This window comes from Cryptomeria japonica, chromosome 11 (genome assembly GCF_030272615.1).
Source record: "Cryptomeria japonica chromosome 11, Sugi_1.0, whole genome shotgun sequence".
In the NCBI taxonomy this organism is placed as follows: Eukaryota; Viridiplantae; Streptophyta; class Pinopsida; order Cupressales; family Cupressaceae; genus Cryptomeria; species Cryptomeria japonica.
In genome coordinates this window covers 55953725-55968822 of record NC_081415.1, presented here as the reverse complement: position 1 = coordinate 55968822, position 15098 = coordinate 55953725, and the positions used below count along the sequence as shown (strand labels likewise).

The 15098-nt window shown below is 38.3% G+C and overlaps 1 protein-coding gene across 8 annotated transcripts in view; it reads right to left on the bottom strand.

The window, feature by feature from the left end:
* The window catches only part of LOC131051349 (uncharacterized), a 184901-nt gene that overhangs the window by 22214 nt on the left and 147589 nt on the right, over positions 1-15098 (bottom strand). For all 8 annotated transcript variants that reach the window (XM_057985819.2, XM_057985822.2, XM_057985818.2 and 5 more), the window contains one exon: positions 4039-4143. In XM_057985819.2, the coding sequence (XP_057841802.2) occupies positions 4039-4143 (105 nt within the window). The remainder of the gene's footprint in view (positions 1-4038; positions 4144-15098) is intronic.

Genomic DNA, 15098 nt, shown 5'->3' with positions numbered 1-15098 from the left:
CATCCATCACGACAGAAAACAACATGTTTTTCAGAAAGAAAGCTCGGCTCTTGTCGGACGTTTCATGAAGATCCTTCAAGAGATCCCACTACCTAAAGGCACCTGAGGGAGTTGATCATCTGTGACAGATAACTTGATAAGCATGATTTTTTGCAACATGTTTGTCCTGGTCATCACCTGCTGTTATAGAACAAGGATCCTTGCCCAAAACAATCTGATCAAGGCAACGATACTCAAAAATTGAGAGCATCCTCTGCTTCCAAGTATTATAGTTCTGACCGTTGAACTTCTGACTGCTTTCCAACATGATGTTGGTCAAAGACACCATTCTAGAAACTGAGGTCAACTCTGGTCAACCCTGTGAAGGCACGAAAATCAAGGCAGAAGTTGCTAATGAAAAATTAGAATAGAACCAGTCGGCACAAAATTTGAGCACGGAACGCAAGGCGCAAAAATTCTGGAAACATAGAAAACTAATGTTCTGAAAAACTCAGAACAGTTCGCAGGAAAACTCTGGTTTTCCTATAAAAATCTGCAAAAAAAAAAAAAATTTTTGTCTGAAAAGAAACATAAAAGATTATCGACAGAAAAAAATGGCTAATGTTTCTTGAAACCCTAGCCGGATTTAATTGCTGCTGAACCCACAGAAACCCTAGTTGTCGCCATCACAGGTTACCAAAAAAAATGAAGGTTCGAAACTGCCGCCGAAAAACCTACAAAAAATCATGGCTGAAAAACCCACAAAGATTTAGTGCCGCCAAAAAAAACATGAAAATCGCGGAAGGGCACAAAAAATTTTGATGGCTCGTCACCCGCTTTGATACCATGAAAAATTATTGCTCAAATAATCAGATCATATATTCAACGTTTTACAACCGTATATAAAGAGTTTTCAAGACGACATTCTAAATTAAGAACTAGCCGTTTAAGTGAAAACTAAAAAGCTAAAAAGCTAAAAAGCTTAAATGACCATTAATAAATAACTACATAAAGATAATTAAAATATAATTAAATATTCTAATAGATACTTCTACAACTGCGAATTGCACATTCCTTCAGAGAAAAATTTGTCAATGTTTTCATTGATGCAAGCTTTTTCCTAAAACCACAAATTTAATTTACTATATATATACCCAATACAAAGGGCCACTCTTATCTCACACACTATAAGCTTTTCCGAGTTTGATGAGGCAAAATGTGGAGCCCTCTAACTTTTTTGTCTACTTGTATAACATTTGTCACTCTAACATTCAAGCACAAACTCGAGCGGCTACCTTTTTTATCACTTTAACTGCTCACAACACACAAGCTAAGACAAAACTGCTTCTACGACATAGATCTTTCATTGATTGTATTTAAAATGTTCTGCAACAAAAATGAAAGGGTCATGCCATCAAAATCCCAATCAAGAACAATGTCAATTCTCTAGGCAATCTCCAATGCATCAATAATCTACTAGGCGCTTCATTCATTGGTGCTCCAATAGAAAGCCTAGCCATGGTCAACAACATAATTCATGCACAAAGTCAGACAAAATAAAATCCATTGCTTAATTCTCCATCTTATATTTTACAGTCTGCTTGTGAATTATGTCCTCGCATTCCTTGGTTTGCAAGAGCATTGTGTTCTCTGCAATCATGTAAAGCAACAACACCTAATACCTCCTCCACCTCCACACCTTCTCTTCTCAGTTCTGCATTTTTGTTGAAGGCAGAAGTTGTGGTTTCAACTCCGAATGGCACTTCACCATTGGAAGTATCGCTCCCCTCCTTTTAATATTGTATCCAATCTCTCATTATCAAAGAATTCAGAAGAAAATTCAACACACTGAAAAAAGCTAACGAAAATAAAAAATAATCAACTCTCCTACACTATCTAATTTTGGATCTACATAGGATTATAACTCAAGGCTATCTCCTCTTGCTAGGCCCTCTCCTGAGAGACTTAAGCCCAGTCCACCTCTGATACCATAATATTTTCTAGAGCAACACACAAAAAATTGTTTGTATTGTTCATTGCAAACCATTCAAACCATTAAATATATTAAGAGAATCCTTCCTTAATTTCCTCATATGGTTCTACCTAATGTTGAAGATTGTTATGTTTGTGTTCCCATTGATGTCAAAGGTGTGTATCATGGGAGCAAAAATTATTATCATGTTCCCCTCGATTTCAAGTGCCTAGAAGGTTGCTGTAATTTTAAGTACTGTTGTCATCCGAATGAACAGAGTCAAGCTATGTTGGATATCTCTCTTACAATATGTCACCAGTATCACCATAATCATATTTTAGTTGTTGGTAGAGATCCAGAAGTGTCTGCAATATGTTTCTGAGGTCTCATGCTCAAAAATTGTATGTACATTGGCAAAGTGTTTTGTACTGCAGTAATGTTTTGTGTCTTGTGGTTTGGAAGATAAGGCTACACATGAAGACAAATCTATTCAGGTTTTAGAGGTGGAGCTCAAGAAGAAGGAAAGGCATGGTCGACAATATGCTCACAATGACTAGTTCACTATCTATACTGATGTTCCTAATGAATGGGCCAAAGTATTGCATTGTGTGCCAGGTGGGGACCTGTTGAGTTTGTATTGTATAATACAGTGTATAGCATGTTGGCTTTTGGACCGGGCCTATTGAACGTTTGGTTTAAGGTTTATTCATGTAGCCCACTTACGGATGTTATGAATAAGTTCTAGGGCGACTTATGTTTGTAATTGATGTAGAGATGCATATATGACTGTAGTTGGATTCATTCCAATGTGGTGTGCAGTAGTTCATATGAGTAGGACTGATAACTGTGGCAAAAGTTTTGCAAGCTGTCTACTCAATTTGTGTTTAAGAGTGCGTCTTGAAATGCATATCTTACGCTCATTGTAGGAGTGTTTTGAAGTCGATCAGATCAGAGTGATGTTGAAGGTTCAGCCTCGAAGGCCTGCATAACATATCTTTCATGTACTTTTGTTGTAATTGAGATGGGTGCCTCATCATCTGATTTGGTACTCAGTTCTGATCCGATTCGGGAATTGGCGTCTCCTATAGGTTGGTGCCTGTAAATCTGATTGAAGATTGGTGTCTTCATAATAGGTTGTAATTCCTGCACGTTGGTGCCTACAATAGATTGTAAGTTCATCATTTACTTGTGAGACTGGGTTTGGATGGTAGATCAATGCAACTATTCTCACCATGGTTTATCCCTTCCAGGTTTCCATGTAAATCTGGTGTTCTGTTGTGTTAATGTGTGCTTATCTTATTTTTAGTGGTTCTATGATGATCGGAGATGTTATTAATGGTAACTAATGTTGAACTAATTTGGAACTGGGATATATTAATTCATGCACCCCCCCCCCCCCCCCTCCTCTCAGTATATTCGTGTGTTTAACACCCAATTCTTAAATTAATGAGTTGTTGAAACAACTCAAAACAAATACAGAACAATATATGCATTAAACATAGATTTCCAACACACACACATACACACACATATCCAAACCTATACCAATATCCAAGGAAAAAAGTTATTTACTGCCTTACCAGGTACCCATACCCATATACTCAATACATAACAAAACCAGTAACTTACCTATAAAATAATCAGATAACTAATTTGTCTTTTAAAGTATAAATGTCAACTATCACATGACCATACGAACCCTGCATATATGTGTAGCATTTTGCATGTCTTCAGCACAAAAAATGATATATAAATATCAACTTCTTTTTATGACCCGAATATACCAACAATCTCTTTGGGGTCTCAACATTAAAGTAAATCATGTAACAGGCAATACAGATATAAAACTTAACAAAAATCTCAAGAACTATTAAAAACCTCATTATAAATCCATCTTGACTCTCAAGTCCATTATGATTAAAATTTAAAAGAACAAAACATAAAAAATCAACAGTTATCAATATCTAACTAATCAAGTGTAAAACAAATTCCTAGATGCAACCATGAGTCCATAACACAAGACAAAAGGGCTCAAACAAATGATACACAATCAATTAAATTGACAACAGGCAAACAAGAATTTATACCAGGGATATTTCAACAGCCTGTAGCAAACTGGTTGGTTCCTTTGGTAGTCGGTAATTGTTCATCACATAGGAAAGGAGTTCCTCTGCCATAGATGTTACCTCATCCTGCCCAATCATAAATCAAGAAAGGATTAGAAATTGCAAAAATTGTAGATAAGTGCAAATTGAAGAAATCAGAAAACCCAATACAGGTGCTACACTACGACAACAGTGAGATGGATAATTTATAGGTTCCTAAGTTTGAAATTTTATAACATCCTACACTTTAAAGGATAAAAAATATCATTTCGGTAAAGATCCTTAAGCATAATTTTCTTCTAGAAAAAGATTAACATATTCGCATGCAAAAACGGTGGCATTTCAGAAATTCTAAACTTATTATGCCAATTTTTACCTTTTTGATCTGCATTAACTTACCTTATTGATATTTTTGACATATAATTTAAATTATTTCCCAGTTCTAAACAGAAAATGACAAGGATGCTCGCATTGACCCTCCATAACTTCTCATGGAAAATGGAAGTACTAAGAACACTAACAATAAATTATGAGAAAAGAAAAATGAAATTATATTATTTCAAAAATCATGCCATGGTTTGCAAATTCAGAGAATTCACACCAAACTCATAACTTGTTCGGCCTCGCAAGTAACATGCCACAGAGTCATGTGCTAAGTCCTGCAGAATTCCTTGATGAGACTCACCTGAAATTTTTCTGCAGACTTGACCACCAAAAAATATTTGCACACTATTGATTAAAAATTCATCTTCAGCAATTAGAATTAGCAATGGCATGAATGAACTATTGACTGATTGAAAGAGTTTATATATGGTTGGTGAAAAGTGATAAAATTATGAAAAATGGTATGCACCATGAATGTCCATGTGGCCTCAACCCTACCGAGGGCTGCTGCCCTCAAATACCCACTTTGGTTCTAGAAAGCAAAATAGAAAAAGTGTATTGTGTTATGCTGATAAGTAAAAGCAAATGTTTTCCATTTATTTGGATTGAAATAACAAAAACAGTGTTTTTCCCTTATTTAAGAAAATTGCTGCAGATTTTAGTCTCTGGAATAAATCCCAGTTGATATGCATTCATAATTTTAATTTGCCAGTCAATCCTGATTTGGAGTAATGTTAATATGATCAAAACAGACTTCTATGTTCTTAAAATTCATTTTTTATGCATCTCATGCATTGTTTAAGTTTATTTGTGTATATATGTAATTTTATCTTTGCAAAGCCTGAGTTTTCAAGCTATGCCATCCAAAGCCCATGATAAGAGAAGTTGTTCTTCTTTCTCATATGAAATAGACATTGTTTCCAAACTAGCCTTTGGTTTTGCTCTGCAAGTGTGACCTATGAGGCTGCTATAGGGAAGGCACTAATTGCTCCATGTTTCCCTTCAAGTAGAATCCAGTAATAATAAAGATATCAATTTCTGCCCAGTGAGCAACAGGGTCTTATAATATTTTTGGAACCAACATCCGCGTGTCACTAAAGATTGAGAGTCAACACTCCGTTGGATAGGTGTTACTCTCCATTGGATAGAAAGCCTATTTGTGGCACCTACTCTACCTTGGGCATCCTCCTACCCTGCCCTGCCCTGCCCTGCCCAAATGCTAGATGCAAATGATACATAGACAAGTATTGCTCTATGGAGATCAGAAAGAGTATAAACCTCATTGCCAGACAAAACTTTCAAAGGATGCTTAGTACTCCTCACAGAAAATAATATATTCCATATTTATTATTTGATTTTACATCTATAAGTTGCACCATGGCATGTGCAATGTTGATCAAAAATCATCACATAACTAAACTAATGTGCAGCTTTGATCAACAAATTTAGCACTTGCTTGCAAATATTTTTCAGCTGCCTTGAATGTCATCTGCATACAACAAATTGGGCTTTCATTTATGTGTAAAACATGTTTCTAGTTTTTCGGTCTTTCCTTATTTTGTTTACTGAAAATTTCCTGTTATTTGCATGCAGTAATCAGTGTCTTCTTCAAAAAGCATAGAATGCTCCAGGTGTTCCTACAAGCAATTTTGGATTTAACCAGGTCATATTGTGGTGTTTCCTGCCCCAAATAAACACAATGTCAATGCCAATATTGTTAATAATAAGGCATGTAGGTTATATCACCTCAAAGAAAGGCCTGTGAGCAAGTTTGATGATCTGAAAATTCATGGAGTAAAGCCATTGGATTCCCATACCAATCACTTCTATGATACCCTTGTACTAGCTCACACAGCTTTAGAAAATCAGATTGAGAATCTTTGTTTACAACTGAGTTTGGCACATTCTACATCAGCCAATCAGAAATGTTAAAGTTTGGATCAGATTAGATATGTGAGTAGTTTTAATTTATTTCTAATACTTGGTTCACAACTAAACTATATGACAATGAACTCTTAAAGAGCAGGTTGCTGCTTATATGAAGGGAACACAACTTAATTCATAAAGTATTTGCAGGACTGCAAATGAAGGAGATCGATATCTAATGGCTTGTACTTTCGATTACTGTACTTACCTATTAGAATCGAACTCCATCGTAACATATATCTTACAGTATAGGCATGTCAATGAACAGACATGCCTCTACGTACGTGGAGACATGTCGATGAATATGCCACTGAGATGCCTCTCAACATACCAAAACAATTAACCGATTTGCAAGACAACGATTCTCCTAATCGTTTGTTATCGATTAACAAAAGTTAACGATTCTCATAATCGTTGCTTATCATTGTTATCTGCAAGTAACAATTCACATAATCGTTTTTGGAAGAAGATCAACTATTATCGATATACACAGCGATAAATGATATCAAACTATTAATGTGGAGAATCGATTTATATTGATCATTTCATTTGATCAATATAATCGATACTTATGATCATATAGATACGGTGCTCAATATAAATCGACTAATATCGATTTAACATGAATTTAATCTTAATGATTTATCAACAGCATGATTAATGTTCTAATATTTCAATCATAAATTATGTATATATATAAATATTCATATATATAATAATAATAAGAACACTTATTATTATTGCATATATTAATATGTATATGTTGAATGTTCATATCAACAAATCATTAATCATACTAATGATATAATCAGCATTACTTATACATATGATTTTATCATTATGAGACTACTCCGACCGAAGCTATAAATCATCAACACTCCCTCTTAGCTAGGGAGGAGGATCACAAGGTACTCATAGAAGAACTACACATAGTGTAGTAGATATCATTATATGATATCAGGAGCAATGGTCTACAAATATCAACACTTATGATACTTGTTGACGTGTCTAAAGACGCAGAACTACAACTCCATCCGGCCAACGCAGAATAGAAATGCTAAGAATCCTATCCTCTCTTGAGATAAGGAAATCCCTAATGCTGTGTTAATTTGATCAATGAGGATTACCTCAATGTTTCGGTTGTCAAGTCTTGACTGCAGGATAGCTTAGTAGTTGATGTGTTTTGCTGGAAACACAAAGGGGACTTACGATTAGACGGAATTGGTTTCGTACAGGTTCCCTAAAGTTTTACAGTCCTATATCATCTGACTTGCTTCTAATTGATGTCATTTCAGCTTGACTAGAGGGTTTCTTTAATGAAAAAAGGAAAAAAGGAGGGATAAGGATAAAGAGTGAATAAGAACAGCTAACTAATTTAACTAAGACAACATATTTCAACACATAGACGGAAGTCTCAAAATAACTAGAAATTACTTTGCCAACTAATTAGCACAACTAGGTAAAAACCAGTGCAATCATCTAAGGATTTTGAATTTTCAAGCTATTAGATACGAATGATAGACTCTTACACCCATTCATCCAAATCAAATAACCGAACTTGGCACAAAAGGGGCTCAGACTAACCATGCAGAGGAAACAATAATCAACTATTTCCTAATGGTATGAACCAAGATTTTCCATCAAATACATGCATAAATAACTGTCTGAAAGTAAATTCAGTTGCAGAAATATGAAATAAATGGAGAAGAGGACCATGCACTCACAGTAAAACAAACACAGCTTTAACATCCATTAAATCCTGTATATATTTCGCCAGAGTTTTTGCAACAATCTTTGTTTTCTACCTCTAACAAAGGAGGAACTAACTCCTTTATATAGAATTCCCAAAAAATGGATGAATGGCCAAGATTTTAAACTTAATCAAGGGGGCCAGATTCATCCTTTATCAAAACTGCCCATACCCATAAATGGGAGGCAAATTATCAGCAACAACAAAAGGAGAATCAATAACTCCCCAAAAAGCTGCTCCAAAAAGTGCACATGCACGGAGCTCAAGATTTACAACTATTTTGGTAGTTAGGAATGAACTTTATGTCTGAAAAGTGCTTTTTAAGATTTTAAAAAAAGAAACTTGTATTTTAGGAAAGTGCTTTCTCCTTTCCTGATGTGGACCCTTTTTCCAAAAATTCATCCTCGCTGTGCAAATACTCCTCCCAAATGTCCAGACCTGCTGTACGCTCTGCCCAAACATATTCCTGAAATCTTATGCATAGCTGGAACAACACCATGCTTGAAGGCATAGGAGGATGGCATATTTTATACTGCATACCCTTCATGTGGCGATCTACATGCTTTAACCCATCCTTCTAGTTGGACCAATGAGCCTCAAAACTTAAAATGTCTGAATGCAACCCACTGGCAAATTCTAGGTCTTCCATGGAGTATGCGACCTTATCAATTCTCAATCTATCCTCCCAATTTGGTTGTACTTGATTATCGGACAAACTATTTTTCCAGCCCAGGACCATTGATCTGAGGATCTTTCCACCAAGATCCCTCATGTTTTTCAAAATTTCCTCGCATTCTTCCTGCTCTTTATTAATGGTATCTTTTGTGTCATTCTTCATGTTGGCAGTCTAGTACCACTCCTTAAAAGTGTTGATGTCACAGGGATCCAGGAAAGCGGACAATGTGGGAATCTGCGTGTGGGTCCTGAAAAGAGCCCTTATGAGGGGAAGAATTGTACCAACCACCTCATGGACCCTGAAACACTCCCTCTTTACTTCAAACAATTTGACAAGAATGATCTCTCGGTGGTGGGCCATTTCCTTTATGTCTTCAATGATACGCTCTCCCTTTTCCTTAATGTCTCGAATCCATTCCTTGACGGCCTTGGCGGTATCACGTACTCCTTCAAACTCGGTCGTAGTCCTTTGTGCCAATGCCAATGGGGGAACATGGGATTCAGGGGCATGTTGCAATGGTTTCAACGGGTAATCAATGTATCCCTCAGCTCGCTCAACACGAACTCGGTACATGTCTCTTTCAGCAGTCATTTCGTCGAGTTGTGTGAGCATATTCTGCACGGAATCCTTGAACTCTTCCCTTTCTTGCTCTTTGGTGGCTTGCCCTATCGGGATGGTCATAATACTATAATCGGCCAATGCTATCTAATCTGCTAGCTTATATGTAGGCTGGGTAGCGATATGGATGGTGTGGTTCCTCTGCTCACCCTTAGTGATCCGAGAGTAGGTCTTGGGCTTTTTCTTTCGTTTGGATTTTATCTCTCCTATGCAAGAGAAGATATCCTCCAAGCTGATAGGTGGCTTGACAGCTGCTTTCCGCTATGCACGAGCAATTAACCAGTCTTGAGGGATGGTCTGTCCGGATGTTATTGCCAAATTCCCACTCTGCTCCTTGGAGGTTTCAACTGGCTCATTGCCTATCTGCAATTGATCGGTCATAGAAGGAACGGACGTAGTATCCAATCCCTTACTTATGGCTGAGTTTTCCCCTGCCTTGCTGAACAGCTGTCGTGTATCCCCTTGTGATGGTTGCTCTTCAGTTTTGTCGGGCTCCTGGGTGTCATCTCGCTTTTGTTCTCCCTCAACGGTGGTGTCATCTTTGTCGGCGCTATTCAATTGTAATTCATGCCGACTTCCCTGTGTGAGCTCACGCTTACCAGCCTCTTGATTAGGTGGAATTTCTCCCTCCTCAACTTGGTTCTCAGGTTCATCAGAGCCAACGATCCCGGCCTCTGCATCTGGCTCACCTTGTGTCGGAGGATTATTAGCCTCGAATGCATCAACATCACTCTAGGAAGGTGGAGCAGGTATATAGTCAAGTTCAACTACATCATCCTCCGAACTGGGGTCTTTGGATGACGAACTGACTTCCGGCCTCCTAATAGGGATCTTTTCCCTTCTGGTTCTTTTTGATGTCCGAGTCCCTCTATTGGCTCTGGCTTTCTTCCTCTTCTTTCCGGGTTTCTCAACCTCTTCTTTTGGTGCGCTTGAGGTTCCCTCATCCTCCGAAGACTGGGAATCGAGACTGCCCATCAGATTGTATGTAAATTGAATCCTTTCATGGGTCAGTTTCTCGATTTGTTGGGATAACCAGTGATCGGTATACCTTCTTGGAGCCTCCATGACTACCTCAAAATCAATAATTGGATCCTGAGACCAATCAATGCCTGGCAAGAGGTACTTAACTGCCTGAAATTCTTGGACTTGCAAGCAATTGCCATAATCTGTTACCTGATCTGGGACCCAGTGGTACTCATAAAGCCGCATTTGCTGCACACTTAGCCTAGAATACTCACGTCGTCGGACCTCATAGTCATCGAAACAGTTGCTCCAATAATCCTCAATTGATGCCTTCGCTCTGTAGCGCCTGCCATAGGCTCTATTTGCCAAATTGTCATGATCGAAACACTTCCTCGGGAAATGTCCCTGTAGGCCATAGGATGCTAATTCAGCAAATGACTCATCAGCTTGCACTGAATTCTTGAAATGCACATCGAGGTCACCCAAGATCATGGGGAAGGTGAAACCGGACTGTTTCTTATCTCTGAGTAAGCTGCTTGTTGGGTGCGCTTGTCTTGCGACTTCCATAAGGACTATTTTGTCTGTCGGATAGCGTGGAAGTCGGAATGGTGCTCCCTCAAAGCCTGCTATCCTGAGGTAAGTGAACCTAGGGAATTGGATAAACCATGCACCATACTTCTGTATCAAAATGGTAGCCTGCTCTAAAAGCCTTATGTGCAATCCTCCTTGCATTAACCTGACTAGGCGCATTGTAAAGGCGTCATTGACACGCTCATACTAACCAATTGCGTAAGCAATGTTGTTCTTTTCTCTTCGAGCTATGTCATAGTAATGCAGTTGAGGGTAGCATTCATACACCTTTACCTGATTTGGCCCGTTCTCGATCTCACCTTTCTTGATTAACCCTGTCAGTGGCTGGTGTCGGGCAAACATGTAAATCAGGTAGGAAGTCATGGCGAAGTACTTCTTTTCTTCAAGCTCGACCAGTTGTCTATGGATATTATCGCTGATGATCTGAGCGCAGTCAAACTTGAACTTCCCAACAAAGACCTGTTCTGTAAAGTAGAACATCCATTCCTCAAAAAATTTGGATTCAGGGAGTCCCATAACCCGGTTGAGTAAGGTGACCATGTTGCCATACTCATTATAAAAATCACTTTTGGGGATCTTTTTACTAATCCTAATGCTTGGGGGCCTTCTTTCCTTGTACCATTCTTCGTTTATCAATGTCTTGCATTTAGTAGGATTCATGTCATAAGCAACCTGCGCCTCATCAATAGTTGTAGCAACAGGATTATCGGGAAATGGGATGTCGAATACCTCCCCTATGGCCTCAGGTGTGAAAACAGCTAGCACCATATTTTCTAGGACCACTAATCTGGTCTCTAGCTGATAATGTCTGGCAGCCACAACTACTAGTTCATAATTTTGCGCGGACGGAGGGAAACCTGCAACCTGAGAAATACTAGTTCATAATTTTGCTACTTGGTTGCAGTTCAGGGCTCAAATGTTTTAATGATTGCCAACTTTCGCACTTGGAGAAGAGTTTTGCCTAAGTTCAGTTTCTTTTTTTTTTTGGAAAATTTCTCGAAGTTTGAAATTTACTTCAACGGTCAATTTCTTGGCAGGCTTTGTTTTGCGCTATGTTGAGCTTGATATTTTCAAAAATCATGACCAATTTTGCAATATTAACGATTTTAAAGGAGGGAATCGAATCCTACCTAGCAGACTGCCCAACGCGGGATGACCTTCGGCTAAAAATGACCTTCCGCAACATGTGATTCCTGAAATCTCGAAGACTTCGACGATTTTGCAAAGTGTAACACCTTTCTAATTTTCCCTCTTGGTGCAACTTTGGACAGCAAGGTTTTTTGCAAACTTGAAAGATCAACGCCGCCTTTCGAATTTCTCTAACTCGCGTTTTCGGCCAAGAGAGGTATTTTGAAAAGTTTGAGATAAAACCCTATCACGCAATTCTTTGCTAGAGAGAGGCTCTTGCCAAGTTCGAAGCCAACAACGCCCTTTTAGGAAAAATCGCAATGATCTTTCTTGGCTGAGAGAGTGTTTTTGAAAAAAAGTGTTACAACGCCCTCACTATGACTTGCGATTTCCACTTCCTTGCCGAATTTCGGGCTGGAATCACTGAAATGCAAACTTGATGACTTAAACGCCTTACTTCTTCCGCTATTTTAGGTTAAAATGCCATTTTGAAAAGTAATTTTCAAAATTCGGCCTAAAAAGGCTTTTTGAAAAGTTTAAAAAAAATAATGCCTCTCCTCTATTTTGCAATTTTCGGCGGAAGGAGGCATTCTGCAAATTTAAAGTTAACGATTCATCATCTTCTTTCGATTTTCGAGCTAAAAGCCACTTTTGCAAACTTTACAAAAAGACACCTTACTTCTCACGCGATTTTTATTTTCGGCTGAGAAAGGCTTTATGAAAAGTTTTCCTTTTGGTGCGACTTTACATCATTTTCGGGGTAAAGGGGTTTTTTGCAAACTTCGCGATTTTACTTAACTCACGTTTTTGGATTTGCCCATTTTCGAGCTGAGAGCAACTTTGGCAAACTTTTCAAAAATCAACGCCTTCTATACATTTCGCGATTTTTGGCCAAGAGGGGCGTTTTGAAAAGTTTATCATTTTTTCACTTGTCATTTTCGGGTTGAAAGTCTATTTTGAAAAGTTTTTGAAGTTAACGCCTTTCCAATATGACTTGTGTGATTTCTCCTTTTGTCCATTTTCGGGGCAAAAAGACCTTTTGCAAACTTTGCAAAATGTTTATAAAAATCAATGCCCTTCCCATTTTCGGGCAAAAAGGACCTTTTGCGAGATGTTTTAAAGTTATAACGTCGCCTCTCTTCTATTGGCAATTTCGGGCTAGGAGGCGATTTTGAAGAGTTGAGTTTAACGCCTTACTTCATTTGTGACTTTTGCGATTTCCTTTGTTTGCCTATTTTCGGGGCTTAGGGGAGTTTTGAAAAGTTTATTTTAAAAGTGAAATGCCCTTTCTATTTGCAATTTCGAGCTAGAAGGCCCTTTTGAAAAGTTGAGTTTAACGCCTTACTTCATTTGTGACTTTTGCGATTTCCTTTGTTTGCCTATTTTCGGGGCTTAGGGGAGTTTTGAAAAGCTTATTCTAAAAGTGAAACGCCCTTTCTATTTGCAATTTCGGGCTAGAAGGCCCTTTTGAAAAGTTTTTCAAACTAAGCGCTTTACTCCTCATTTTCACCTAACTTGCCCAACTTCGGGCTGGGAGGATAAAATGAAAAGTTTGACGTTAAAAGCCAATTTCAGCCCTAAAAGCAATTTTGCAAACCCAGGGACGACTGACACTTTTGCCTATTTAGCCGATTTTCAGGCTTATGTTAAAACCTAGTCTCCCTTAGATTGATTTTGAACATTTCAGATTGCGAGACTCTCTGCAAATTGACCCCCGGGCCATGCGACTTAAAACTAACAGACGCCCCATCTCCCAATGGTTACATAGCTCATTGCTTCACTACTACCCGTTGAAACTCAAAATGGCAGATAAAAATCAAAATCCTACATCGGGCAAGACGAAGACTAGAAAAGAAACGAGGCGGACCCTGTCGGCGACGGGGAGTGTGTGCAACGCACAACAAATGGCGACTCTGCTGGAGAAATGCTTCCAATCATTTCAGGGACACTAGTCTGGACCGAACCCAAAATCCTCGGTTAACCACCACAATTTAGACGAGAAGATAGAGAAAGGTCTTTCAAAACCAAATAATGTTGCGGGTCAAATCAAATCACACGTTGTCGAATTAGCCAGAGTGTGCAAGTGAAGTTCATTCCAGCTTAGAAAGAGTTTAAGCATCAACGTTTCACTATGTCAAGTCATCCAGCGGGCTGATACTTCAAAAGCAACCTGGATAGAGCCCCACTGCCAGCAAGTGTTCATAGCCCTGGCAGAGTTATCGCCTGTTAGCTCACAGAGATTGCTTTGTTTCCGGTAGAAGAAATTTTTATTTTCTTTGTTTGTTCAATACTGGCAGAGATGCCTGCATTCCTTGTGCCAAATTTCTGCTTGATATTAAATTGCGTTCCAAGCTTCTTCACTCTTGATCTTCTTTTTCTCTTTTTTTTTGGCATAGTAGGCAATGAAGCCTACGCAGGATTGAGCGTACCAGTGGTCGTTGAAGCAGAGCTTCGGATCTTATCATTGATGCAATGTCCCTTTGACAAACAACTAATTATATGCGATTATTAAAATGTACTGTGCAGTAATCACGATGTCAGGGATGGGTTTTGACAAGAAACAAGATTTTGCGATGAAAGGCTATCTAAATCAATCCAACCTCTCTATGGGGTGCTCCGATAATTAAGTGTCCTACCCAAGCTAAGATCTTAGAAGCGAAAGGTTGCCAAACTCTAATGTTGTACACCAAAGTTGCACAAAGAAAACCAAAGATTGCATAGAAATACATAACACTTTGGTCATGTTCTATTTTGTGTGTTTCCGCAAGGATTTGCTTTATCTTAACAACAAAAAGATGTTTCTTTTAGCTTGTAAACCCCATGAAGCACAAATTTCATTGCCGATAGACTTTGTAATAATGTGAGAGATTACTCAAGCTCCCAAACCTAAAAAACTTAGGCACAAACAACACACATTTCAAATCAAAACACAATTAATAGATCTCTTTCGGGTGATATAAGATTACCCAACAATAGGATGTTCTTGCATCACAAGATGTACCAAAT